General features: G+C 52.4%; 2 protein-coding genes across 5 annotated transcripts in view; one reads left to right on the plus strand and one right to left on the minus strand.

Annotated features, from left to right (window-relative positions):
- The window catches only part of ACSBG1 (acyl-CoA synthetase bubblegum family member 1), a 43,860-nt gene extending 40,910 nt beyond the window's left edge, over positions 1-2,950 (plus strand). The window contains exons 12-14 of the mRNA XM_032392041.1: positions 224-363; positions 793-1,039; positions 2,371-2,950. Coding sequence (XP_032247932.1) covers positions 224-363; positions 793-1,039; positions 2,371-2,456 — 473 coding nt within the window. The 3' untranslated portion in view covers positions 2,457-2,950. The remainder of the gene's footprint in view (positions 1-223; positions 364-792; positions 1,040-2,370) is intronic.
- An 857-nt stretch (positions 2,951-3,807) lies between these two features.
- On the minus strand, positions 3,808-18,585 carry IDH3A (isocitrate dehydrogenase (NAD(+)) 3 catalytic subunit alpha). Of its 4 annotated transcripts, XM_032391979.1 has the most exons (12): positions 18,484-18,500; positions 14,728-14,790; positions 13,024-13,158; positions 12,395-12,478; positions 10,894-11,008; positions 9,487-9,674; positions 9,026-9,159; positions 8,223-8,325; positions 8,069-8,133; positions 6,298-6,382; positions 5,730-5,882; positions 3,808-4,467 (listed from the first exon to the last, which is right to left on the minus strand). In XM_032391979.1, exons 4-12 carry the CDS (start codon positions 12,416-12,418, stop codon positions 4,384-4,386), a joined length of 951 nt encoding a protein of 316 aa, XP_032247870.1. In that variant the 5' UTR covers positions 12,419-12,478; positions 13,024-13,158; positions 14,728-14,790; positions 18,484-18,500; the 3' UTR covers positions 3,808-4,383. The 4 variants fall into 4 exon arrangements, with proteins under 4 accessions (XP_032247870.1, XP_032247868.1, XP_032247867.1 ...); XM_032391977.1 differs by lacking the exon at positions 13,024-13,158 and having other exon boundaries at positions 14,752-14,790; positions 18,484-18,585; XM_032391976.1 differs by lacking the exon at positions 13,024-13,158 and having other exon boundaries at positions 18,484-18,584.
- Positions 18,586-25,761: the final 7,176 nt, after the last annotated feature.

Here is a 25,761-nt window from a genome sequence, read left to right on the forward strand (position 1 = left end):
TCCCCCAGCAGGTGTCCCCCCAGCAGGTGTCCCACCCCAGCAGGTGTGTCCCCAGCAGGTGTGCGGTGCTTCCCAGGGCGTGGCACTGCCCCTGCCACCCCCCAGGTATCCACAGTGCTGCCCGACGCTCCTGCCTCCAGGGGCTGGGGCCGAGGTTTGGGTCCTGGTCCAGCCCGGGCACCTGGACTCAAACCTGTGCCGGGGGCCTGGCCTTGCCTCCCAGAATTACTTATCACAGCCGGTGGAGAGAACGTGCCCCCTGTGCCCATCGAGGAGGCCGTGAAGATGGAGCTGCCCATCGTCAGCAATGCCATGCTGATCGGGGACCAGAGGAAGTTCCTGTCCATGCTGCTCACCTTGAAGGTGTGTCAGGGGGTCTGGCTCTAGGGGGGTGGGTGGTCTGTGGGTCTGGCCCAAGCAGAAGCCATGCACGGCCAGGACACATCTACATCTCGAGACTTTATTCTGGGATAGCCTGTGGGCTACCTGCAACAGGGGCAGGAAACACAACTGGTCACATGCTGCTGTGATGACCCGTTATGGTCCAGCTCAGCCCGGCTCCCCCGGGTTGCCGCCCTCACTCCCCCGCTCAGATGCTCTGAGCCCAGGCTGCTGGGCGGGGCCGGAGGGGTCCCTGTTCTAGCCCATGGTTTTATTGGCTGAGGTGCTGCTAGGTGCCCTTCCACCACAGGCCATCTCTGAACAGAGCTCATGGTGACCCACATCCTCCGAGACCGGGGCTTGTGTCTTGTGGGGTGAGGCTTGGGCCTGGTCTGACCTCTGGCTTTTCAGTGTGTGCTGGACCCAGACACCTCCGAGCCGACGGACAGCCTAACTGAACCAGCTGTGGCCTTCTGCCAGAGGGTGGGCAGCAAAGCCACCACCGTGTCTGAGATCGTGGGCACCAAGGACGAGGCCGTGTATCAGGCCATTGAGCAGGGGATCCAGAGGGTCAACAGGAACGCAGCTGCCCGACCCTACTGCATCCAGAAGTGGGCCATTCTCCAGAGGGACTTCTCCCTTTCGGGTGGAGAGTTGGGTAGGGTTTTTTTTCTTGCTTGTTTGTTCTCACTATTCGAGGGGCCGTGTGGGAGGGCAGAGGCCACGGCAGAGCCTGGGAGGAAGCCCAGCGCAAGCACAAAGCCACAGACAGCCCCTCCCTCTGGCAGGAGGACACGGTTGCCCGGTGTGCGGGCTTGCACCCGGGGAGAGCCAGACGCATGCACTGAATGTGTGCTGGAGCCTATTAATTTGAACATAGAACCTTTAACTTTGCTTTGACTGGGGGGCCATTTTCCCCTGCAATCACAGCGGGACCAGGAGGCAGACCCTAAGGCCCTGTTAGTGTTTGGGCTGGAGTCCCCTGGCTCTAGGAGCTCAGCTCACGTGCAGGTGAAGGAATGAAGCCCTTGGGACCGTGGTCCACAAAGCCAGGAAAGGCCGCTGGTGCAGCCTCAGCTGGACGGAGGAAGTCACTCTTGGCTGAAGCATGTGGGGTGTTCGCGGCCAGGGGAGGCGGGAATGGCTTCTGGAACAGCCTGTGGCCCATGAGGCTGAAGCAGGGCGCTGAGCTGCTCGCAGACTGGAGTGCGTCTGGTTGGCTGGTGCTAGGAGGGCGAAGGCAGGTGTCCTCTCTAACCAGCTTCCAGAGGTGACTTTGAAGTCTCCAGTTACGCAGCCGAGTGTGTTAGCGCAAAATGGCCTCGAGCTGCCCCCAAGCCGAATCAGAGCCCTTGCGGCCATGCTTTAGAGGGAAGAACCAGGGCCAAGAACAGGGATTTGGGAAAGACCTCTCCCGGAGACTGCGTCGGACGAGGTGGCGCGCCCGGTCTGCCCCCGGCTGGTCGGGCAAGCAAAGCGTAACGCTCCACGTCGTGTGCGCGGTCACAGGCCGTTCACCCGTTAGCTACTGTTGTGTAACAAATTACCCCCAGATTTAGCAGCTTGACACAGTAAGCATTTATTACCTTGACTTCTGTGGGTCGGAAATCCAGTGCAGCTTAGCTGGGTGGTTCTGGCTTGGGGTCTCGTGAGGTCACGGTCAGAACGTCGGCCAGGTGGCCGTCGCCCGCTCTCGACGCGCGTGTTGGCCAGAGCCTTGTCCCGAGGCTGCCTGTGCGCTCCCGGCAAGGCGGCTCGCCTGCCCAGGAGGATCCGAGAGCCCGAGACAGAAACTGTACTTCTGTGGGTTCGTTTGAGCGTGTGAGTCACCGATTCACCAGAAGGACAGAACAGAAAATACGCGGAGGATCAGAAACGGGTGCAGGCTAAGGAAGGCCGAGCCTCCTGGTCTTTCGCGATCCGCAGCACACACCTTCCCGGGCTTCTCAGCAGCCAGGCCTCACTCCCTCTTTCCAATCGCTCCTTCAGGTCCCACAATGAAGGTGAAACGGCTCACGGTTCTGGACAAGTACAAAGACATCATCGACTCCTTTTACCAAGAGCAGAAGAAGTAATCGGGGCCATCCTCCCAGTCTGCTGAAGATGGCAGGCCTTTTGGAGGTCATCCTCGGCTCCAGGTCCCCCTCGGTCTGGGCACACTGATGCCCAGCAAGGTTGTGAGGTCTGCGCATCCGGCCACGGCACTGGTGGCCACGTTTACCGGGTCTGGCACCAGCAGCCGCTCACGATCCCAGAAGCTTCACGTGTGGATAGTTTTACTTTTAAGCATTGCTTTTTGTTCAGGTGACAAATGAGATCAGCTCATTTGTCATAAAGGGCGGGCTGCTGGCTCGTGTAGGGGAGGACGGAGAGGGACGGCCAGAGTTACTTGGCGCGCCGCAGGAGAGCCCACGGTCAGGCCGACCTCCTCTGGACCCACGGCCGCTGCCCACCCCGCTGTGCCAGCCCTGGGCGCTGGGCACCTCACACTTGCCGACTGACCTGACGCTTAATAAAACCGCTGTTGCTTGTTTGTACTGTGATTTGAATATTAAACCGTTTAACAGACTTGCCAGCAAGTACCTGATTTTTCTTGTCAGTTGAGCAGGCGGGCCGGGGAGTCGTGGGTATCGAACCCACGGGACGATGCGCCGCGGGCGTGACCCTCCACGCCCCGGAGCCCACACAGCGCAGGACGGTGTTGAGGGGAGCACGCTATGAAAGCAGGCGGCTCGCGCTAGCCCCGCACCCCAAACATGCAGCCTGTGACCTCAGACACACCTCAGTCAGTTCTGGAATGTGTTAGTGGGGCGATCGTTGGCGCGATCGAACAGAGCAGAGAAAGCCGCAGCCTGAACCAAGTCAAACACGTGAGACGTGAGTGGTGCCGAGCCCGAGGAAGCGCCCAGACGGGGACCCTCGCTAAGGAATCCTGTGCTCAGGGCGCTCTCTGCAAGACCCACGGGTTCGCAATGCCACGCGGGGGGGAGGGGGGGCAAAGAGGAAAGGAGTCTCCGAAAATCATGACTTGGAGTCTGACATAAAGGGCAGTCGTGCTGGGGGCGGTCGGCGGCTGAGCCCAGGCCCCGCCGCGGGCTCATCTCTGGCTGGCACTGCTGAGGTGGGACGGCGGGCAGTGACCCGGTGCCCCGGGGACGGGGCGGGCCAGCCAGCACCCCCAGCTCTACCGCAGCCAGAACCGAGGTGCTGGGGGCCCTGGGCGCCTACAGGCAGAGAGGACCGCGTGCGGCCGGCCCTGTGCCAGAGACGCCTCCCGCTGTCCACCAAAAGCCCCCGCCAGGCCACGGAGGCTCTCGCCAGCAGCGGGGCGTCTCCGGTAACATAGTAACTGGACACACGGACCCATGTCTTTGTCTCCAATATGCTGCCTGTGTCTTCTTAACAAAAATCACATCTCTCGTCACATAGTTCTTGAAGTCTTTATTCATACTCAGTAATTCACGTGGAAGGACACACCTGCCTACTTCCCCCATCGCTAAGAAATACGCCCCATTCACTGGTTTTGACCTGAACTTTCCAGGAAACCTCTCCTGTGCCCGTTTAGCTTTATAAGAATATCATCTTTACTATCATGTCAATAATCTATTTTGTTTCTATTACATTTTTCATAAACCAAGGAAAACAGGGTTTTCTTTAAAAAGTTATGTTTTCTCTTATTAATTTTTGTATCGTATTTACAGCTGAGGAAAAACCGTTTTAACCAAAGTGTAAAATGATTAACATGGCAAACGACACAGTCCACTTAGAATTTACAAAAAACATATACGGGATAGACACAGAATAAATAAAACAAGCACTTGGGGAAAGTCCTCTGAAAGCAGGCCTAGGGACGTCACCCGCAGCCTCTGCACGGATTTTGTTCAGAAAAGGCCACGTCTAAAAGTGTACTGTCGGGAAAGGAGCGAACCAAACGTGTGTGCGACGGGAGGCGCCTGCGGCGGCCGGTGACAGTGATGCCCGCAGACGCCACTCACAGGAGCCTCAGTCCAAATCTCGCACTCGACGACAGATCTCCTCCGTGAAGTCGGAGCACTTTGCGTTGCCTCCTAGATCTTTCGTTAAGCTCTGGGAAAAGAGAAAAGCAAAGATAAACTGCACTCACATGCTAGAGCCAGGCCAGGCTGTTTTTACGGCGAGCCCCCGCGCACATCTGGCCCCCACCCAGGATGACCGGGGCCCAGTTAGCGTGCACAACACGCTGGAGAGGACAAGGCGCTCTCGAGACAAAAGCAAGGAGGGAGGCTTTCCAGAATTTTCCCTCTGTCCGTACAGTAGACCCTAATATTGATTATGGACATTTAAACGAACCATAAATCCCTTGGGGAATTTTTAAAGTTGAAAAAACATCCTTTGACCTATTTTGGAAGCTGAGAAACAAATCTAAGGTAGTATCTGAATCATGTGGGGCCTGACTCATGAGCTGGAGACCAGGAGGCCCACACTGCACTGAGGCGGCCGGCCAAGTACCCCTGAACTGCTAGCTCTCCAACTCTCCTCCTTAGAAGAGGAATTCTCCCACACGGCCCCCAGGTCTTCCGACAGCTTGTCCTCCCTTCACTCCCAAAGGGACCCCGAGACACTTGGTTCTCTTGTCCCACTGCGTCCCGACAATTCCAAGGGCCACGAAGACTTGAGGCAGCGCTCTCTCCAAACAGATGCTATGCTTTTGAGGCCCGGCCTCGCTCTCCGCCCGCGCTCAGAACAACAAAGCTGGGTTCGAGCCAGACTGTGAGCCCCGGCCGCCCCGGAGGAGCTGTGGGACCTTGGACGAGTCAGTCAGTCTCTCTGTGCCCGGTTCCCTCACCTGGCAAAAGGGGTTAGTCGTAGCATCTACTTCACAGAGCAGTAGAGATTCACGGAGATGATGTGCATGAAGAACATAAAGTCACCCAACATTTAGTTTATCAGCTACGATGATTCCTTTTATGAACGTGTTTTACTTTCACAACACACGGGGAGCACGTCTCCGCACATCTGATCTGGACCTGCTGCTAGATTCCCAGCCCAGCGGCCTGGACCTTAGCTCCCCTCGCGTGTTAGACTCCGCAGACTTTATCACGCGCACCACATGGGTTTGCTGGGGGGGGTGGGGAGCAGGGACCTGGCCCCGGTTGTGCGCTGACAACAGGACGTCGAGGCCTCACTGGCTCTGGGCCCCGAACCGCGGCTCCTCCCGAAGCACACGGGTGTCTCTGGGTCAGCGCTTCCAAGCCCCCCTCGACAGAACGCACGGCTCCTCTCTCCATAGATCGCACCCACGTGTGCTCGGGGAGCCGACGCCTGCTGCCTTCACCCGGACACAATGTGTGCAAGACGACCACCCATACCTTTCCATCCTTAATTGTGGCAAAGCACGCGGCCTCAACCCTCGCGGCGTGGTCGAAAAGCCCCATGTGGCGCAGCATCATCACGGCGCTGAGCAGGAGGGCCGTGGGGTTGGCCATGTCCTTGCCCGCGATGTCCGGGGCGGTGCCGTGAACCTACCGGAGGAACGCGAACACGGTCAGAGGGACCACAGACAGCCCTCTCCCGGGGACGCTGTGCCCTGTCACGTCTCCTCATTCATCAGACACGGGGTCAGGAAGCAAAGCCTCAGAAAAACCAAGAGCCAAAACCATGGGGGAAAAGTGCAAAAACACGGACTAACAATCCTTTCCAGCTTCTGATAAGATGTAACTGAGGAAGGACACATAATAATAAGGATACAAAATAAAAAAAGGGAAATGAATGAATAAACCAAGCTTATATAAAAAAAAAAAACCTAAAGAAAGGATCATTTTATTTCGACTCCTGAGAAAACTCAACAGTTGAACCATATTCGTGCAGATAACCCCATCCTGGGCCCTCAGGCCATTCCTACGTGAACGCCGCGTCCCCCGTCACCCAGGTCCTTACCGACTCGAAGATCGCGACCCCATTGGCTCCAATGTTGCCACTGGGTGTCACACCAAGACCTCCAATCAGTCCCGCACACAGGTCACTGGAGGCAGGAAGACATTTCAAAGGGAAAAATGGAACACCTCACCCAGACTTTGGAATTTATTATTTTTTAAAGATTTTATTTATTTATTTGATAGAGAGAGAACACAAGCAGGGGGAGTGGCAGACAGAGGGAGAAGCAGGCTCCCCACTGAGCAGGGAGCCCGATGTGGGGCTCGACCCCGGGACCCTGGGATCATGACCTGAGCTGGAAGCAGATGCTTAACTGAGCCACCCAGGCACCCCAGACTTTGGATTTTATTTTATTTATTTTTTTAAAGATTTTATTTATTTATCTGACAGACAGAGACAGCGAGAGAGGGAACACAAGCAGGGGGAGTGGGAGAGGGAGAAGCAGGCTTCCTGCCGAGCAGGGAGCCTGATGCGGGGCTCGATCCCAGAACCCTGGGATCATGACCTGGGCCGAAGGCAGACGCTTAACGACTGAGCCACCCAGGCGCCCCCAGACTTTGGATTTTAAATACCATTCTCTTCCAAAGGGAACCAGGGCTCCTTGGAGAAATGGCTGATCTGGGACCACAGTTAGGAAAACCCAGGATGGGCCGGAGGCAGCTTACTGTGCCAGAGAGCAGATGGTCGGCCATGTCCAGAGGACACGACAGCTCAAACGGACGCGCACTGGCTAATATAAATGACGGCTGTGATGGACAGAACTCACGGTTATAACCACGAGTCAAACTGACATAAGGACACAAATCGATGAGAGAAGGGAAGCTGATCCTCGCAGCAGAATGCCGACTAACAGACGTAGAAGGAATAATGGCCAATGTCATGTATGTGGTGGGGGTGACACCAGGAGGAGGTAGGCAGGGCGAGGGGAAGAGAGGGAGAAGTAACTTTAGCAGGGGTGGGCTGGGGGGGCCAGGGACACAGGAGTTCCTTGTACCATCTTGCAACTTTTCTGTAAGTCTGAAATTATATTAAAAGTCACAAAAATTTTGTAAAAATGACCACCCACTTGGGGGGCCTGGGTGGCTCAATGGGTTGGCATCTGCCTTCGGCTCTAGTCGTGATCCCAGAGTCCTGGGATCAAGTCCCACATCCAGCTCCCTGCTCAGCCAGGAGCCTGCTTCCCCTCTGCCTGCCACTCTCCCTGCTTGTACTTTCTCTGTCAAATAAAATAAATAAAATCGGGCGCCTGGGTGGCTCAGACGGTTAGGCGTCTGCCTTCGGCTCAGGTCATGATCCCAGGGTCCTGAGATCGAGTCCTGCATCGGGCTCCCTGCTCCTTGGAAGCCTGCTTCTCCCTCTGCTTCTCTCTCTCTCTCTCTCTCTCTCTCTGTCTCTCATGAATAAATAAATATATAAAATCTTAAAAAAAAAAGTTTAAAAAATAAAATAAAATAAAATAAATAAAATCTTAAAAAAAACAAAATGACCACCCATTAGCTATACATAGTAACACACTGAAATCAACCAACCAATAAAACATCTCAGAATGGGAAGAGGGACGAATCATTAGAGAACAACAGCCCAGAGCCAATTTGGCAAATTAAACGAATCACCCATCCAACACGTGATCATGGACATCACCACCCAAATCACCAGGATCCAACTCCTACCACACACGCTGTACTTTTTAATATTCAAATGAAACTTCTTAAGCCACATTCATTTCAGGACATTTATAAATAAATTACAGACTACAGGGTGTAGCTGGACTCACCTAAGGATGTCTCCATACAAATTTGGCATAACAAGAACATCAAACTGGGACGGATCCTGGACCATCTGCGAGGAATGCACGTTGTGTGCTTAGCCCCCAGCCGCACCCACGACACACGACAGAAGGCAGCAGGCAAGCGAGCACTTATACTTACGTTCAGACACACCGTATCAAGGTACATCTCATTAAATTTAATATCTTTACAGTTTTCAGCAACTTCCCTGCATTTTTGCAGAAAAAGCCCATCTGACATTCGCCTGTATTTAATCAAATAAAAATGGTTGAAAGAAAGACTTGCAGAAAGAAAAGGACCAGGTCAGAGAGTAAAGTTAAGTTCAAGAAATGTTAGTTCCAGAAGCCCAGACATCTGATTTCAATCATGGTAAAATTATTTTTTAGGCAGTTAATTAAACGCAAACTGAAAATGTTTTGGGGTATCTCTGGAAGCACAAAAGGGCATAAAAATGTAAAATAGTCTGATCAAAATAGAGACTATTATTTTTAATGGTTTTGTCCAGCAAAACTGAAGAAATATCTATTAACAAGAAAATGTTAAAACTGACTCATTTAAATGGTTGTACCACTGGACATGCTCAAGCCCTTTCGCTGCACATCCAGAGCGGCCTTCAGCGGACTGGGGCGAGCAGGAGGTGGACCGCCGAGCCCCCGGGCGGCCCCTGGCGCGTGGCCGAGTCAGACCCACTCCCCTGGTCGGCTCAGACAGCATAAGCGCGCCTGCCCTTTGACCTGCGTGGCCTCCCCGGCGAGGCGGCCACAGCAGCTGGGGATCCGGTCTCCGCTGTCCTGCTCTGCCGATGCCCAGTGCCTCCTGCCCCTCTAATCTGCTCACAGACAGGGACACCTGACCCACTGGCCGGGGAAAAGAGAGGGACACCGGGTCGCCGGGTCGCCGCTCCCCCCGACAGCCCGCGGGGCTCCGGCCCAGCCAGGACTCACATGATGTTGGCTTTGTGCACGGCCGTGACGTTGCTCCGGTGGTTGTTACGGGCGTACTCGAAGGCGAACTCCGCGATGCGCCTGCTCGCCTCCTCGGTGATGAGCTTGATGCTCTGCACGACCCCGTCCACGATCTGAGGGAGAACGGGTCCTGCCTCACTGGACTGGCCGGTGCTGGGCCGCGGGCAGTGAGGACACGCCACCACGTGGGGCGTCGCGGGGGTGAGTATCAGCAGCCCCAGCCCCAGGAGGCAGGTATCACAAGTCCCACTGCACAGATGAGGATAACTGAGGGGCAGAGGTGGTCACCTGCCCAAGAACACGCCTGTGAGGTGGGAGACTCACCCGCCCCAGGCCCGGTGACGGTGAGCCGTCTCTGCGAGGCGTTCCCAACAACCGGGGATCGGAACGACTGTCCCAAGTGCACAGAGACGACCCAAGTGAGAATCAAATGAACATACCACATGCTCAATGCCGCTGTATTCTCCTTCCGTGTTCTCCCGAATGGTGACGATGTTTACGTCAGTGTAAGGGGTTTTATAGCCCTCGATCGATACACACGGCCGGACATTTGCATAAAGGTCAAATGTTTTACGCAGCAATAAATTCATAGATGGGTGACCAGCTGCTATTGGGGTCTTTAAAGGGCCTGTGGTAAAGAAGAGCACCCAGATGACAATGGGATACGTTCTGGGTTTTCTTCTTCTTCTTCTTTATAAACACAAGTACAGAATGTTTCCCTGAAATTCCAATTTTTCCTTGTTTCACTTTTCCACTGGAGCTTAGTTAGCATGAGAAGTAGCTGCGTGACACGTGTACCGTGCCTGCTTATGAACCAAGAGACGTCATTCAGCGTGTGCTCCCAGGTCACCCGCTAAGCCACCGGGCCCAGAGTGCAGAAGGGGTCTGTCTCTGACTTTACCTTCTCCCTGATTCAAACAAAGGAGGAAGAATTCCTGGAAGCTTTCTGGAACATGACTGCACTCCTTAGAAACACCTGCACCTCCTGGGGGAGGACCAGGCTCGGCAGTATCGGACCCTCACCACCACCCACGAGGTAACAACACTCCTGCTGTTATTTAAAAGAGAACGGAAGGGGTGCTGGGTGGCTCAGTCATTGAAGCGTCTGCCTTCGGCTCAGGTCATGACCTTGGGGTCCTGGGATCGAGTCCCGCGTCTGGCTCCCTGCTTCTCCCTCTGCCTCTGACCCTCCTCCCCCTGTTCATGCTCCCTCTCCCTTTCTCTCTAATACATAAATAAAATCTTTAAGAAAATAAAGTAAAATAAACTAAAATAAAAGTGAAGGGGAAAAAACAAAAGCAAGAGTAAGAAACTGGCCCAAGCCTCCCAGCGGTACGTGGCAGAGATGAGATTCAAACTTGCATCTGTCTGCACTTACAGCCTGTGCTGAATGGGATTCGGGCACATGCTCATATTTTGAATCATGACTTGAAGCATATATTAATTAAAATGAGAACAAAAACGTGAAAAGTGTGCAAAAGATAAATCTGGATGAACATAAATATACACTTGCATTTGACACTGGCCAGTAATCCTTTAATGTTCTTACTGGGGACAAATGCGTCCCAAGTGAAAAACCACCTCACCACGGGCAAGTTGCTTCACGTGGGGTAGACAACGTAAGGGCAGAGAAGGCGAACCTCTGTGCTGTGCACCTGAAACTAACGTAACAGTGTGTGTCAGCTACACTCCAATAAAAACATTCTGAAAAAAGAAAGAAAGAAGTTGCCTCATAAAGGATGGTTTTACTTTAACATGGTCAGGCCTTATTTTAGCTCAAATGTATCCTAACCTTTCAAAAATGAACACCTGTAGCAGGAATCCACAATAGCCACCATATCCACTACCTTTCAAGCCCATCTTGTTCTTATCCATGGACTCTTTGGCTTCGGGAGGGATCATCCACTTTCCTCCAGGCCCTTGAATGGCGGTGACATTCCGCTCCTCCCACTGAATGGGCGCCTAGATGCCGCAACACAGAGCACAGTGAGCTGCAGAGACGCTGTGTGACCTGCACGCACACTCCAAGGACTAGCGTCTTCAACTCTGGGTGAACTGATGAAAACACACAATAAAGGTCCAGAAAGTTCCTGGCACTGGAGATGAGATGTCATTCCCTGGTGCGCCCAGAGGGCCTCTCTGCCGCTACCCTGTCCGGTCCGCGCCGAGGTGCCACCTGCCCACTTATTTTTCTCACAACTCGTACCGTGGCTGAAATAAGAATAGCACGAGGAGAGGAGAAATACAGTGGGCGGAAACGCTGCGGAGTAGTGACACGGGCGTGAGCCTAGAAATCATACGCTAAGTGAAGGAAGCCGATCATGAAAGACCACACAGTAGAAGACTCTATTCATACAAGTGTCCAGAAGAGGCCAATGTGTGGACACAGAGTAGACGAGCGGTGACCTAGGGCCGGTGGAGGGAGGGGTGGGCTGAGGGGGCTGGGGGTTGGGCAGCGAGTGCTAATGAGGGTAAGGTTTCTGTTTGGGGGGTGAGAATGGTCTAAAATTAGATCGTGGCGCTGGCCGCACAACTGAGCATGCACTGAAGACCATGGACTTGGACCGCACACGGCAAACCAGCAAACCGTGCAGTGTATCAGTTGTATTTCAGTAAAGCTGTTTAAAAACCCCAGATACAGTCCATAAGCCATGCAGGCATACGCCAGAGTCCCCTCCTGCCCTCTGTGTGCCCCGACAGCCGGCACGGTGGCCGCCGACCAGGCGGAGGTAGGTCTCTCTCCACGGGGCGCTTACAGCAGGTGACCGGTCATACTGGCTCTCTGCACAGTCTGCCACTGGAGAGGCATCAGCCCCTCCGCAGGACCTGTGCTTACGAAAGCTGTATGTGCGGTTCAGACCCACCCCAGGCCTCATCCTACAGGAGAGCATGGGACTTCGCCTAGCAGCTCAACGGCGATCAGACAAAGCCCAACTTTCCTGTATTCCCCAGACAAAAGCATTTTAAAGCAGCTACTGCATGGAAGCCTGGGCCATTAGAATAACCGTCCCTCACGCTTGATGGTAATACCAAATCGGGAACTTTTTTTGATCTTTCAAAATCTCCTAGACGGTTTCGTGAATTATCAGTTCTAGTCTTGCTGGCAGGAGACAGGACTGAGGCAGGCAGGGGACCGGCAGGGCTAAGCCCTGCGCAGCAGCAGCACGACTCGGATGACGTGACGAAGCCAGCGCGCCCACTGCTGTCCCCGCGGCACTGAAGTCAGGGTTGTGGAGACGGGCGACACCTTCCGCCTCACACAAGTCGTCCTAAGAGCACACAGACTCCAACTACCCGAGAAGAGTTCTCTACAAATTATTACGAAAGGTGTTTTTTAAACACACTTACTTTGGCAGCATCAAAAATCTTCATAACCGCGGCTGAGATCTCGGGGCCAATACCATCTCCTGGAATTAAAGTGACTGTCTGAACCTGAGTGTAAGAAATCACCAAAGAGGACAGTAAGGATTAATTTTTGAAGGTTTGGAAAGAATATCACTGACAGAGAAATCCAGCTCATGGGGGGGTACTCAAGAAGACCTGAAGGCCGGGGTACCTGGGGGGCTCAGTCATTAAGCGTCTGCCTTCGGCTCAGGTCATGATCCCAGGGTCCTGGGATCGAGCCCCGCATCGGGCTCCCTGCTCAGCGGGAAGCCTGCTTCTCCCTCTCCCACTCCCCCTGCTTGTGTTCCCTCTCTCGCTATCTCTCTCTGCGTCGAATAAATAAATAAAATCTTTAAAAAAAGAAGACCCAAAGGCCTTCAGGAAAAGAGACGTCCCTCCAAGAGCTCACCAAAACGGAGGCAAGACTCAAGAGACTCTACTCTTCACCTGAGTTCAGACACTCTAATAAATGATGCTCTTTAGATAAAACAAAAATAAACTACAATTGATATTTTTTTTGACAAGCTACAAAGAGACCAATTAATTAAAGTCTATGCAACCAAAGAGAACAAATTTCCACAAGGTTCTCTCACTGGAATTCAGAGGGTTTCCCATGAAGGCAACTGCTCTCCTCTCCACTGGGATCCTGGAAAGTTAGGTCCTCACCCAACTGCTCAGGCTTAAAAAACACTTTCAGACACGTTCCCAGAAGACTGCTGCGGTCTGTTCTAGAACCAGAGAACATCAGACTTCCAATCACAAGGCGGTCCCCGCTTTTCTGAGCCCCTCTGTGACATCCGCTCCTCAATGACAAGTATCATCGAGCGGAGCCCCGCAGAGTTTGTGTGTGGCCTACAAGAACAGCAAGTGTGGTCATGCCTGCAGGGTCTGAGTTAGACGTAGAAGGATAAGGGTGTTTCTAATATAAGGCCAGTGCTTTATTACAAAGACTTCAAACAATCAAGCCAGCATTTCAAACGTAGAAATAAAAATGTGTAAAGGCAAGTGATGACGGAATTTTCAGGAGTTAATTCAGAACCCCTCTCCCCACTTGGAGACCATAAGTGTCATTACCTGGAGACCTTCTCTCACCAGGAAGTCTGGCCCAGACAACGGTCCCTGGTCTTTTCCAGTCCGAGATGCCTGTGCTACATTTTTAAAAAATCACTGATTCAAGTGTCCCTGGTCTTTTGCCTTCCACTGATACTCACTGAGCAGGTAGACTAATTATTTCTGAATTTCTCTGTATTACTGAAGAAATCTTTTTAAAAACTTAGTTCCTCTTCTTATTTCCTTCAAATATAACCCCCTTCCTACCAGGCAAATATCTTTACCAAATGGACAGCTTAAATCATAGCAGAGAGCAATGATCATCCCCTCAGCTCTCAGAGCGCGTTTGAAATGCTAGCGTGGCCAGCCTGGCGCTTGAAGTGCAAGCCTCGTTCTGCGTCTTTTGCACAAGCAGAGCCAAAAGAACCCTTTGGCTTCTTCTTCCTGTTCTCCCAACACGTAATAATAAGTGTCATCAGGCCACCAGAAGAATCTACTTTTCTTCCACAGTATAGAAAGTCAGTGGGAAAAAAAGAGGTACAACAGTCTTATAAATCCCTCCTAGAGTAAGACGTTATATGGGAGTAGAGGAATTATGAAATCCAAATCAGATTCTGTAAGAAGGGGGTAAAATAAAAACAAATAGGAAGTCACTGACCCACAGTCTTAGAATGCTCTAAAAATGTGGTATCAGCTTTTAAAGCACAGAATTCTAATGCTGGGAATTCTAAAAGCAGCAGATTTAGTAAGAAATAGGAGATCCACTAACATGTCTACAAAGACTGCATAAGGACGTGTGAGCCCACAGGGCTCAGACAAGTTTGAGGCATTCCTAATAGCGGTCAATCTACTGTTTTTAGGGAAGCTCACAAAATAAAAATGCAAAGCAGGCTTTGAAGCTTCTCAACAATTTTCTCTGAACTTGTACAGGTTTTGAAAAAAACTGTCTTACCAAAATGAGATTTCGAAATGAAGTAACAGGCTCAAGGGTGATTTCTATTTTTAACCAGGCTCCTTTAAGACATTAATGTGACAGGCTTACAGAGCCAGCTGTAACAGAATTCTTAAATGGGCAAGTGATCCGATGGATTTATGCGTATTAGCCAAGAATTTAAATACCCAGCATAAGTATGACAAGTTTTCCCTAATTTTAAATAAATGGCAACAAAAAACTATATAATAAATGTGTTAGAGCATCTTTCTTGAGAAACTTCTAAAAGGAAAATAAAAGATGTAATTATACTCACACCACCAGCAAAACCTCTGGTCACCTGTTTTTGGTTGTGGAATGCCCCCAGCAGCCGAGAGACCTACATCAATATCAACAAAGAAATGTCATGCACAGAATTAAACCACATATAGTGAGGCGTAGGGATGAGGCCATTTCTGAAGGCTGATGATGCTGCAAGTTTGCACACATATATTCAGGAACTTCTACGAATATCTGTCTCATGTATTAGCTCAATGTGACAAGCTATCTCAGATTTGAAAACCTAAATATCTGGTTTATCTTTGCTTTGAAATTTAAGTACTACATATTTTTAAATTTGATTTGATGAATATGTTGTCAAAAAATGTTGAAGGTGGAATGAAACTATCCCTTTTTAGTTCAAACACTGGACTTTTCTCAGATGATCTGGAAGGTTTTTATATCAACATTCTTGACTACTGGGTCAATTTGGGGAGAACACATACTCTAAGAAAACTATCACTAATTTTAGAGCTGGAAGGGGCCTTAAAAATTCCAGAGCCCAACTCACTCATTATACAGGTGGAGACATTGGTGTTTCATGGGTCAGGATTTGCCTGCAGCCACAGGGTGACCAGAGACCAGAATTCGGGTCTCCTGACTCCTAGTCCAGTGTTCCTTCAGTTACACACTGTGCCTACTCTTCTCCCATGAATATTTAGTAATTACACTCTATAATAACAAAAATCTAACGACATTTATTTACTACCATTTGACACCTGTCTCATACAGAATGAAGATTTTACTTATTTTTTCCGATAAGTAATGACATGGTCATTAACAATAATGACGTGGTCATTATATAAATGTTAATTGCCAGGAAAGGGGATACAGAAAAAAGTGACCCCCTAACTCCACTAGCCCAAGATGTTACCACTGGTATAATGGTTTCCATTCAACACTATCAGACACTAGAAACAGAAATTTTAAAAGGTTACTTTGAACTTTAATAACTGAGTCGTTGAAAACTGGTATAAAGTCCTATTAAGAAATTGGGTACATACACCAAAGGTACTAAAATTCATTACAAGTTATAAACATAACTTCTTTTCATGCCAGAGACATAAGCAAAGATACGTTTGTTATATGCCGCCTTAGTCTTCCTTTCCCGGGACCGTCCTCATAAGGCCCGGCCCTTTGCTGTCACACTGGAATCTACTAACGAGACACCAACCAACAGCCAAGCAGGTATGAATGAACTGTATACTCTAACCTGGCAACTACAGTCATCTCTCTGGACGGAAAATAAAAAACAGGGCCAGACCCAAAGGACACTCTATGCCAAAACCACGGGCAAAAATCTTAATCCTAGAACATGATTCATCCGCAGACAGATGGGCTGCTGGAAGAGAGGCCGTGTAAAAGCTACTCGGTGACAGGAACATTATAAAATTTGCAAGAGTGCTTCTGCCACCCCAGCCCAGAGAGAGGGGGAAGACATTCATACAAAACAGGACCATGTCTTTGTGACAAAAGACCCAACCAACAAGTGATTTAAAATGTCAATCCCCAGGCACAAACATTTCTGTTTTATTCACTGTTGGATCTCTAGTGCCTACAAGAGCACGGGGCTCGCAGGAGGGGCTCGAAGGACGGGCTCAATGAGTATTTTTTGGAGAAACACAAGCCAGCCTCAATCATCTCCTTTATCTGACGAATCCCCATCCCAGGAAACATCTTTAATACTTGCGACGATTTTCTCTAACAGTCAGTCTGGTCCATGTTTGTCATCTCTCCTGTGATCTTGCAATAAGGCGGTATACATCTAAGCCATTAAAATGACCCAGAACTGTACGTAAAATGAGATTTTTTAAGGCAGAGACTGTCTTGTACTTTATAACCTACCTGTACATACATTACATTATGTTATCTCTATAAAACCTGGAGAGGTAGGTATTAGTGGCCCTTTTCAGATAAGGAGACTAAGGCCAGGCTCACAGAGCATGAACTGAACTTCTGACTTCAGGTCCTGGGCCAACGGAATCCACGGCTCCTCATTTCCTTTATTACCTTCATAATCTAACTTAACATATAAATACAATGTCGGATGTGCAGCAGGTACTCACTCAGTAAGTATTTGCTGCTGGGGAGCTGGCTCATAATTACAGCATTTTATAACCAGAAAGGTCTTTAGAAACCTAGTATTTTCTCTAAATAATGCTTTTTTAGAAAAACAAATTTAAGCTGCAGACCACTTTTTCCAAATTAAACCCTACATGGAACCCCAATAGAGGAACTGCTCTGACTGCATCCTGGGGCATGGGGCTGAGGCGCCTTCTGCTCCAGCCCCTGAAGGGAGACACGGGCCCCACAGAGGGGCAGTGATGGGCAAGGGCCACACGGGAGTCCGTGACGGGGAGAACCTCATCTGATTCCACAGCCCAGCACTTTCTGAACACCCACTATGTGATTTTCTCTTGCAGTCCACACCACAGGCAAAGCAAACCGACCGCACATCCATTATCAATACTGCTGCTTTAGTCCACCGCTCTGGAGGCTCAACGGACCTACCAAAGATGAGTCAGGTATTAAGTGGGGTGAACTCCGGGATGAAAGGGTTGATTTCTGCTGAGACAGTGGCACAGAAATCACTTTACCTTCAGAGGCAAATGTGGCAGAACCGTGACTGTCACACACTAGGCCAGGTGGAGGGGGCAACGAGGCAGAACCCACTCACTGAGGCCCAAGAACCACGTCTGCTGGTGACTGCAGATAACTGTACTGAATGCAGGGAAAGCCTGATTCGTGTGCTCCTTCTGCGTGTTCTAATGCTTTCACGTTACTGCATTTAATCCTGAGACAACTCTGTGAGGCAAACGCAGATATTCTACAGACGGGCAGACAAAGCTCAGAGATGTAAAGTAATGTGCTCAAGGTCACACAGCCAATCAGGAGCATTGCCCCGGATTCGAACCTAGATCTCCGGGTGTAGACTTCCAGCGTAGAGCTCTTTTCACTAAATCACAGTGATCTGGGACGCTCTTTAAGCTCAAAGCAAAGGAGAGACATAGCACCAAATTTTACTAAAAAAATAAAATAAAATAAATGGAATTGCTTACGGTAGATCAATGGAATGCTTACGGCCATTCGGGAAGCTCAACAGGAGACCCGAGGGCCTACTTTTCCCCGTGCCTGTTATCTGTGTGTGACCTTGGCCCCGAGTAGGGAGAATGGGACTGAGAACTAGGAAGCCCCCAGTTCCGACCCCGGCTTCCCGCGTGACCTTGAGCGGCAGCGTCTGCAGACGCGAACCCAGGAACTGCAGGGGAGCCCTGACGCCCCTTCCGGCTCCGGCTCCGGCTCCGGCCCCGGCCCTAGCTGTCAAGGGCAGCGACAGCTCTCCTCGAGGTCGGGGGGTTCTCCCCAGTGACAGGGCGGGGGGCTGGGTTGGGATGTCCCGGGTGCCGGGGGGCCCGCGCCGTCCGATGGTGGGCCCGGGTGTCCCCGCGAGCCCCGCGGCCCCGGCCCCGCCGGCCGAGCCTGGGACAGCCTCTCCCCCGCCACCCTCCGGCCCCGCCGGCCGCGCTCGGGCCACCCCCCCACTCCCGCCCCGGCTCCAGGCGCAGGCCCGGCGCCCGCGCGGCGCTCGCGGGGAGCACCCGGGCCCGACCGTGACCTTGGCCCCGCCTCAGGCGCCGCAGTCCGGGCGCAGGGCCGCCCGCACCGTCCGCTTCCGCCGAGGCCCGCGCGCCCGCACTGCCGCCGCCCGGCCCGCGCGGCCCGCCCGCAGCACATCCGCCGGCCCGGCTCTCACCTTCGAGATCCACGCGGGCCCGGCCATCGCGTCCCTCCTGGCGCCGCGACGACAGCAGCGGCAGCAGTGCGCAGTCGCGCAGTCCGGGCTGGAGCCCCGCCCACCGCGGGACCACGCCCGCACCTAGGCCCCGCCCCGGAGCCCCGGCCCCGCCCCCGCCTGGTCCAGGCCTGGACGGCCGCCGTCTGCGCTGACCAATCGCCTGGCTCCCCTCTCAGTGACGTGCAGAGGCGCGACCCGGAAGCCTCCGGGAAGGCCCTGCCCCCTCCTCCCGGCTGCGGCAGTGCGGGGGCTGGCGGGACGCGGCGCATCCCCGCAGTTTGCAACCTCGTGCGGGTACGGGGACGGCTCGCTTACTTCACAGATGCTTGTTGTGGTGTGACAGCGTCACCGACGTGTGGCCCCAGAAGTCCGGCGGTCTGTAGTGAGCGCTGGGTCCGGTCCGGCGCGACCCCGCGGCCCCGGACGTCGGTCGTCATGGCCCGCGCGGGCGAGGCTGCAGGCGGTGCGGGGACGCGCGGGTGCGGGGAGGCGCTGGGGGGGCCTCGTCCCGGAAGGATGGCCGGGGGGGGTCTTAGTCCCGGGGGGCCTCGTCCCGGAGGGGGGTGGCCGGGGGAGCCTCGTCCTGGGGGGCAGGTGGCCGGGGGGGACCTCGTCCCGGGGGAGGGGAATGGCCGGGGGAGCCTTGTCTCCGGGAGGGGGTGGCCGGGAGGGGGTTCCTCGTCCGGGGGGGGGTGTCCGGGGAAGCCTCGTCCCGGGGGACCCGGGGGCCGCGGCGACTTAGAGTAGGCCTCCCCTGCCCGCCGTGCAAGGTGATGGTTAGGTGAGAAATGACGCCCAAGGCCTTCGTGAGATAAAACAACCAACCGCAGCAACGCCTGGCTGTCGTTGGGTCTGGCCGTCGGGCCTTGAAGGGTCCACAGACCCTCTCCCTCCGTCCCCTCCAGGCGCGCCCTGCCCTGTCCCCACCAGCCCTCCTCTCCTCTGACAGGACCACCCTGGCTCCCGAACTCCCGGCTCTCTCTCGCGGTCACCTCTCACCAATGTATATTTTCAGCCATATTCCTGCCCCTCCTTCCAGCCCCACAGTCCTGGAGCGCCAGCCAAGTAGGACTGCTGGCCAGCCCCCAAATGCTTCCCATGTTTGACTCGCGCCACAGTCGTGCCATTCCCTCTGCCTGACTGCCCTTTCATCCCCTTCCCACCTGCTGAAATTCCAGCCACCTGTTAAGACAGCTGGGGTGTTGGTTCCTTCGGGGAAACCCCCAAGACCTGCCCACCTATCCCCGCTCCCTACTCAGAGCTCCCCAGCACTTGATTCCCACCTCCCCTGGGGAACCTTACGTTCTTTCCTGCTGTGTACCTTTGAGATCTTCCTCCAGCTGTCTTTGCTTCTGGAACAGAAACCAGCATGTTTTCTGCTCAGTGACTATAAAACGAAGACCGAGTGACTTTCTCCAATCTCTGTTGAATCTCCACAATAACCCCATGAGGAAACTGAGGTACAGCGGGATGCAGTGGTGCTGCATTATACTGGGAAACATAACTACTAAGAGGTCATCAGTTCAACAAGGCCTCCCAAGAGGAGGAGTCCTATCAGGTGCACTGTGAGGAGGAGAAACGAGTAAGCCCCAGCCCTACCATCCAGGTCTACTGAGGGAGAAACCCAGACACTGAGACAGTGATGGGTGTTTGAAGGGTTGTGAACAGGGTGGGGTTGGTTGGGGAAGATTCCACTGTGAAGATGGAATTTAAAGCAGTCCTTGGAGAGCTAAGAAGTCAGCAGCCTGAGATGGGGTCAGGAGAAGGGACCAGTGCCAGCAAAGACTTGGAGGCAAGAACGTCAAATTTTCAGAAGCCCGGGTGCTGAGGACTGAAACAGACCTCGGAGGTTTCCCAGTCCAGCTCCCACAACAAGGTGCTCCGTGCCTCCTGAGCATCTGCAGGGACATCGGGGAGACAAAAAGCTGCCTCAGCCCCAGCTGGGAGCTGTTCCCTGGACCAGGCCACAGGCTCCAGAACCCCTCGGACATTCTTGAGCTCCTCCAACATGCAGGTCACTCGCCTCTGGACACGCCCCTGTGTCCTGTCCTTGCACTTTGTAGCATCCAGAGATGCCATTAACAGTGTTTGCCACTCAGGAGAAGGATCTAGAAGGTGTGCCCTTGTTTAGGACTACAGCACTACCCAATCCAAGTATGTTTTATTCTAGACAATGTTTTTAATTGAGACAGCATTCTTAATAAATCAGCAAAATACACATACCAAATGCTTCTTTTTACTTTTTATAAAAAGAGCACAAATTTATTTCAATAGGGTTTCCCTAATTTATTTTCCTAAATATTAGAACTTTAGTAAGTAAATGGGCAAGGGACCTGAACAATCAGTTCACAGCCAAAGAAACACAAACTTTTAAAATGTCCAACGTAGGGGCCCCTGGGAGGCTCAGTCGGTTAAGTATCCGACTCTTGATTTCAGCTCAGGTCTTGATCTCAGGGTCATGAGCTCAGGCCTGCACTGGAATTTAACATAACATATCTGGGCAGGAAACATGACATCAGGGCTCCAAGCCGACAGCCAAGAAAGAATTCTTAAGACGGTCTTTGGTGCAAAATGGTGGTTTTATTAAAGCACAGGGACAGGACCCCTGGGCAGAAAGAGCTGCTGCCCCGGGATTGTGAGGGGTGACTGATAATATACTATGGGGTTGGGGAGGTAAGGAAAAGGGAGGTTTCAAAAGAACTTTGATATGCTAAAGAGGACCTACAGGATACTGGAGGCCTTGCATTGTCAAGTTTAGGTGGTTTTTCTCCTCTAGCGAGGTATTAACATTACGATAGTTGGGAGATTCCTGGAAGAAAATCACACAGGTCCCACGCAGGTGGGGGGAGGTTGCAGGGGGTCAGCTTGTGCTTTGTCTTCAGCCGGCCTTCTGCTCCCTTATCAGTCTCTTCTGTGCTCTGCTATGACTGCTTTCTATATGTGAGCAAAAGCTAGCAGGGAACCTGCTCCCCGACTCAGTCTCCCGCTCAGTGAACTCCAACTCCAGTCTCCCTGTTGCTCAAGTCAGAAGACTTGAGGGTCAGCTCTATTTTTACAAGTGATCTAGAATTAGATACTTCCCACCTGCACTGCTCCCTCCCTGGTCTAAAGTCCTCTCTGGGCAGAAAATGCCAAACTTCTGATCATGGCTGCTGGCTTTCTCATGACCAGATCCCCTCCAGGAGCCCACCTGGGGGTCACCTCATTAGAATGAAGGACGCTCCTGTCAGGAGGATACAAAGGGTTCAGGGGCCCTGTGTCAGAACCAGGGGCAAAGCTGTTATATTGTCTTTAAACATTTCAGTTGAAATAATGTGATGTGTTAAGGGCTTGAACCCATCACTACAGAAACCCATAACTACAGAAAACTACAGCCCATGGACAAGCTTTGGCCCAATGCCTCCTTTTGGACAGCTAAGAATTGTTTTTACACTTACACTTTTAAATGGCTCATAAAAATCAAAAGATAATGCTTTGAGGGGCGTCAATTATATAAAATTCAGGTTGCAGCGCTGATACGTAACGACTAGCTGGAACACAGCCAAGCCCACGTGCCTGGTATGGCAGCTTTCAGAGCAGAGGCAGGTGGAGCACAGACAGTGATGGGGTGTCCTGCAGAGCTGAAACTCTCCCATCTGGCCCGAACAGAGAAAGCTTGCTGCACCACAGAGTGATGGTGTTCAGACATTTTAGTCTTAAGACTATTTCTCACTCTTAAAATTTGAGGCCCCGAACTTTGTTAATACAGATTATTCATGTTTATCCTAAGTTAAAATTGCAAATGACCCCTATGGCTGTGTTAAAATGTGTGTTGTTTTTTTTTAAAGATTTTTATTTATTTATTTAACAGAGATAGAGAGCACAAGTAGGCAGAGCGGCAGACAGAGGGAGAGGGAGAAGCAGGCTTCCCGCTGAGCAGGGAGCCCGATGTGGGGCTCGATCCCAGGACCCTGGGATCATGACCTGAGCCGACGGCAGCCGCTTAACCGACTGAGCCACCCAGGCGCCCCTTAAAATGTGTTTTAAATAACTATAACAATAACACCACTATATGTTAGCTGAGTTCAAGTATATTTTCAAAGACAATAAACATTTAGTGAGAAGAGTGTCAGTCCTGGAGACTCCACTCTGCACTCCTGAGAATTATATTTTTTATTATGGAGATAATACTGTGGACCTCACAGACCCTCTGAAAGGGTCCCGGGGACCGTGCTTGGAGAAGGGCTGCCTGAGGCAGTGAGGACTTTCCGCAGAAGCCCACACTCCAGAGGCTCTTCCTCCAAAGCCTCCACGGCGGGAGAGCATCTGGGCAGCAGGGGATCTGCTCGTGAGCACACAGATGCTCCAGTGGCGGAGTTCCCGCACATGAGGTGCCGCCCAAGGGCCTCTGCTCTCGCACGGACAGCGCACGAGGCTCGGTGTGCCCTGGGTCTTAGATGTCCGTCTGGCCTCAGGTTCAAGCTGCTGAGGACACCATCATCTGATCCCGAATTGCAGGCTGGCTGGATCTCGTTCCTCAAATATTGTTGCTTCTGCTTTGGACTAAATCTTTGAACAAGGAAGCTTGTGACAACACCTAAAAGGACAGGTCTTCAGCCCTCCGTGTGCTCACAGAGCAGGTTCTGTGATTGCAGAGGGCCTCCTTGCTAGTAAGTGATGGTCCATGGCCCACAGTCCAGTCTGCTTGCAATGACCCCCCCAATAGCAAGATTTGTGCATGTACCACTCACCACTGGAGATAACTCAGATCTACAGCAAAATTGAACCCAGTGGTAAATGACCTGCCTTGGTCATTTCCTGACAGACATCCCCCAGTGATCCAGGAGAGCTGAGGGGCTTGGGCCAAAGTGATGGGGGTACAGTGCTAGAGGCAGGGGCACTCTGGCTAGAGCAGCCTATGCTGATGGGTGAGTATGGGGTGAGGGAAGGAGGGGGTCACGCCTCCGAGGATTTTAAAGGCACCTGGAAGGGTGGATGGGATGGTTTGCAGGGGAGGCTGAGCCTCCTCCCTCAACAACAGGACCGTCCCCATTGGCTTGGTCCCATTCTAGGCCACTGGGAACTTGGCACATCCAGAATGGCTTTTGGGGGAGGGCCCAGAACAGGCCCACAGGGGCCACTCAGGGAGAAGGTGGGCTCACCTTTTTTGCTTTGTACTAAAGGGCTTGGTCACTTGACCCTCCAGGAGCAGTGACTTGATTCAACGTGTGAACAAGTCCAGAAAATGTATTCTTTTAAGAAATGTTGATTCAGTGTTTACCAAGACCTTGTCCTAGACCCTGGGGATAGAGCCCAATAGGATGTGGTGCGCCCTCCTGAGCCCTAGCATTTAGAGGACATAACACCTGCCCCCTTCAAAAGAGATAGCCCCAGACGGTATGTTCACTCATCCACAAATATGAAGATCTGTGTGTAAAATGCTGGAGATTACAGGAAAATGAGCAGACAGACTGTCCAATGCTAGGGATGGAGATTTAGTGGGCGGTTGCAGGGGACCCAGTAACTGCTCACAGATTCCAGCAGCTCTTGGGGAGAGGCCAAGATGACCAGTGCACTGGGAACAGAGATAAGACTTCAGGGAGGAATGAGGTTTGGATTGCCCCTAAGATCGAGAAGAGTCAGATAAGGTAGGACATTCCAGGAGGGACCCTGACGCTGGTAAAAGTCACGAGAGATAGGGCAGTGAAGGACAAAGGACAGGTCTGCAGGGAGCATCTTTACTTTAGAAGATGTCCCGCCTTGGCCTCGGGCCCAGGACACTCCATCTCCACCATAAAGATCCCCTCAGACTCTAAGTCTTAGAAGAACTTCTTGCAGATCAAGGACATTTCGTCACAAAGAATAATAGCTAGTCAAGGAGGAAGGACAGGGAAAAGGAAAGAGATTAACGTTTTATTGTATTCACTCAGACCCTTTACGTCCTATCAAGTTCACTCCTTGGGTTTTCCGTAGCATTGATCCCTCCTGTTTTCCTTCCAAATTTTAAAATAAACTTTATGGACTGAGTCAGAAATGAAAAAGCTAACGTTTAATGAGTGCTCACAAGTGTCAGGCACCACTGTGGGATCCTCACCTCGAACACCGGAGAGAATCTCACACACGCTCTGGGCTCTAAAATGTCACCTTCTCTGAATTTCTGCTCACATACCCTGCAGCCTTTCCACCGTGGAGGCCATCATCGTGTCCTATACACGTGAAGGCTGCTCAGCAATCCCGACTTCTGAATTGCTTCCCGCCCTTCTCACAGCAACGGATTATGCCTCATGACTCTTGGGATTGAACAGGGCAGCTTGTCTGCTTAGCCCATGGTTGCTGTTCTCACCTGAAGGTGGCAAGATGTTGAGAAACCCCAAACAGGAACCTCAGGTATAAAAGGAAAATGTAAAAACATCAGGGATTCTGTCAAAGAGGGAGGGACCTGGGCTCCCAGCGGAACCCCTAACCTCCAGCAGTGATTCTCAAAGTGGCGTCCAGGGCCAGCAGCACCTGGGACCTTGTTAGCCCCCCACATTCTGGGCCACCCCAGACCTACTAAATCAGAAACCCTGGGAGTGGAGCCTCCCAAGTGGTTAAAGAAACAAACCACCTATTTTAAAGCGTAACGTCCTGAGCTCATGGAAGTCCAGGTGCGGCACAGCCCAGGTCCTGCCACTTCCCCGCGGTGGGACCCGGGGCGAATTACCGACCGGCTCAGCCTGTTTGCTCACCTGTACAATGCGGAGAATACCAGTAGAATCAGCTGTGCGGGTTAGCAATAACACATGTTTGGGCTGGACCCCTGAAAGGACTTAGCGGGGACTTTATTTGCTGCGGGCTCTGGCATTTGCTTCCAAGTCCCAGAAAACTTCCTGGCCTTTGTCCCACTTCTCTGGACACCGTAAGTCCTGTAAATCCTCCCCAGCCGCACGTGTGTACCCAGGGATGCAAAGAAAGGCCAGCCAATCCTGCCGCCTCCCTAAGAGACCCGGAGGGCCCGAGATGCCCTGCCCAGGCAGTGGCCAGAGGCCAGATGGGTCTCCAGCTCATTGACCCCTCCTGTGCCCCGGAGGGCCGGCCCTGGGTCGCGCCGCGAGATCTGGATGCCGGTACCCAGTCCAGGGCTCGCCTTGCGGACGCCCCCCGCCCGGGTGAAGGGGCGCCAGGCTTACTGCCCCCTTCCTACCCCTGCGCCGCGGAGTCTTCCGGGCCGCCCGGCCGGAAGTCTTGGCCCCTCCCGGCCTGAGGTCCTGGCCCCGC

This window comes from Phoca vitulina, unplaced genomic scaffold (assembly GCF_004348235.1).
Source record: "Phoca vitulina isolate PV1807 unplaced genomic scaffold, GSC_HSeal_1.0 scaffold65, whole genome shotgun sequence".
Taxonomy (NCBI): domain Eukaryota; kingdom Metazoa; phylum Chordata; class Mammalia; order Carnivora; family Phocidae; genus Phoca; species Phoca vitulina.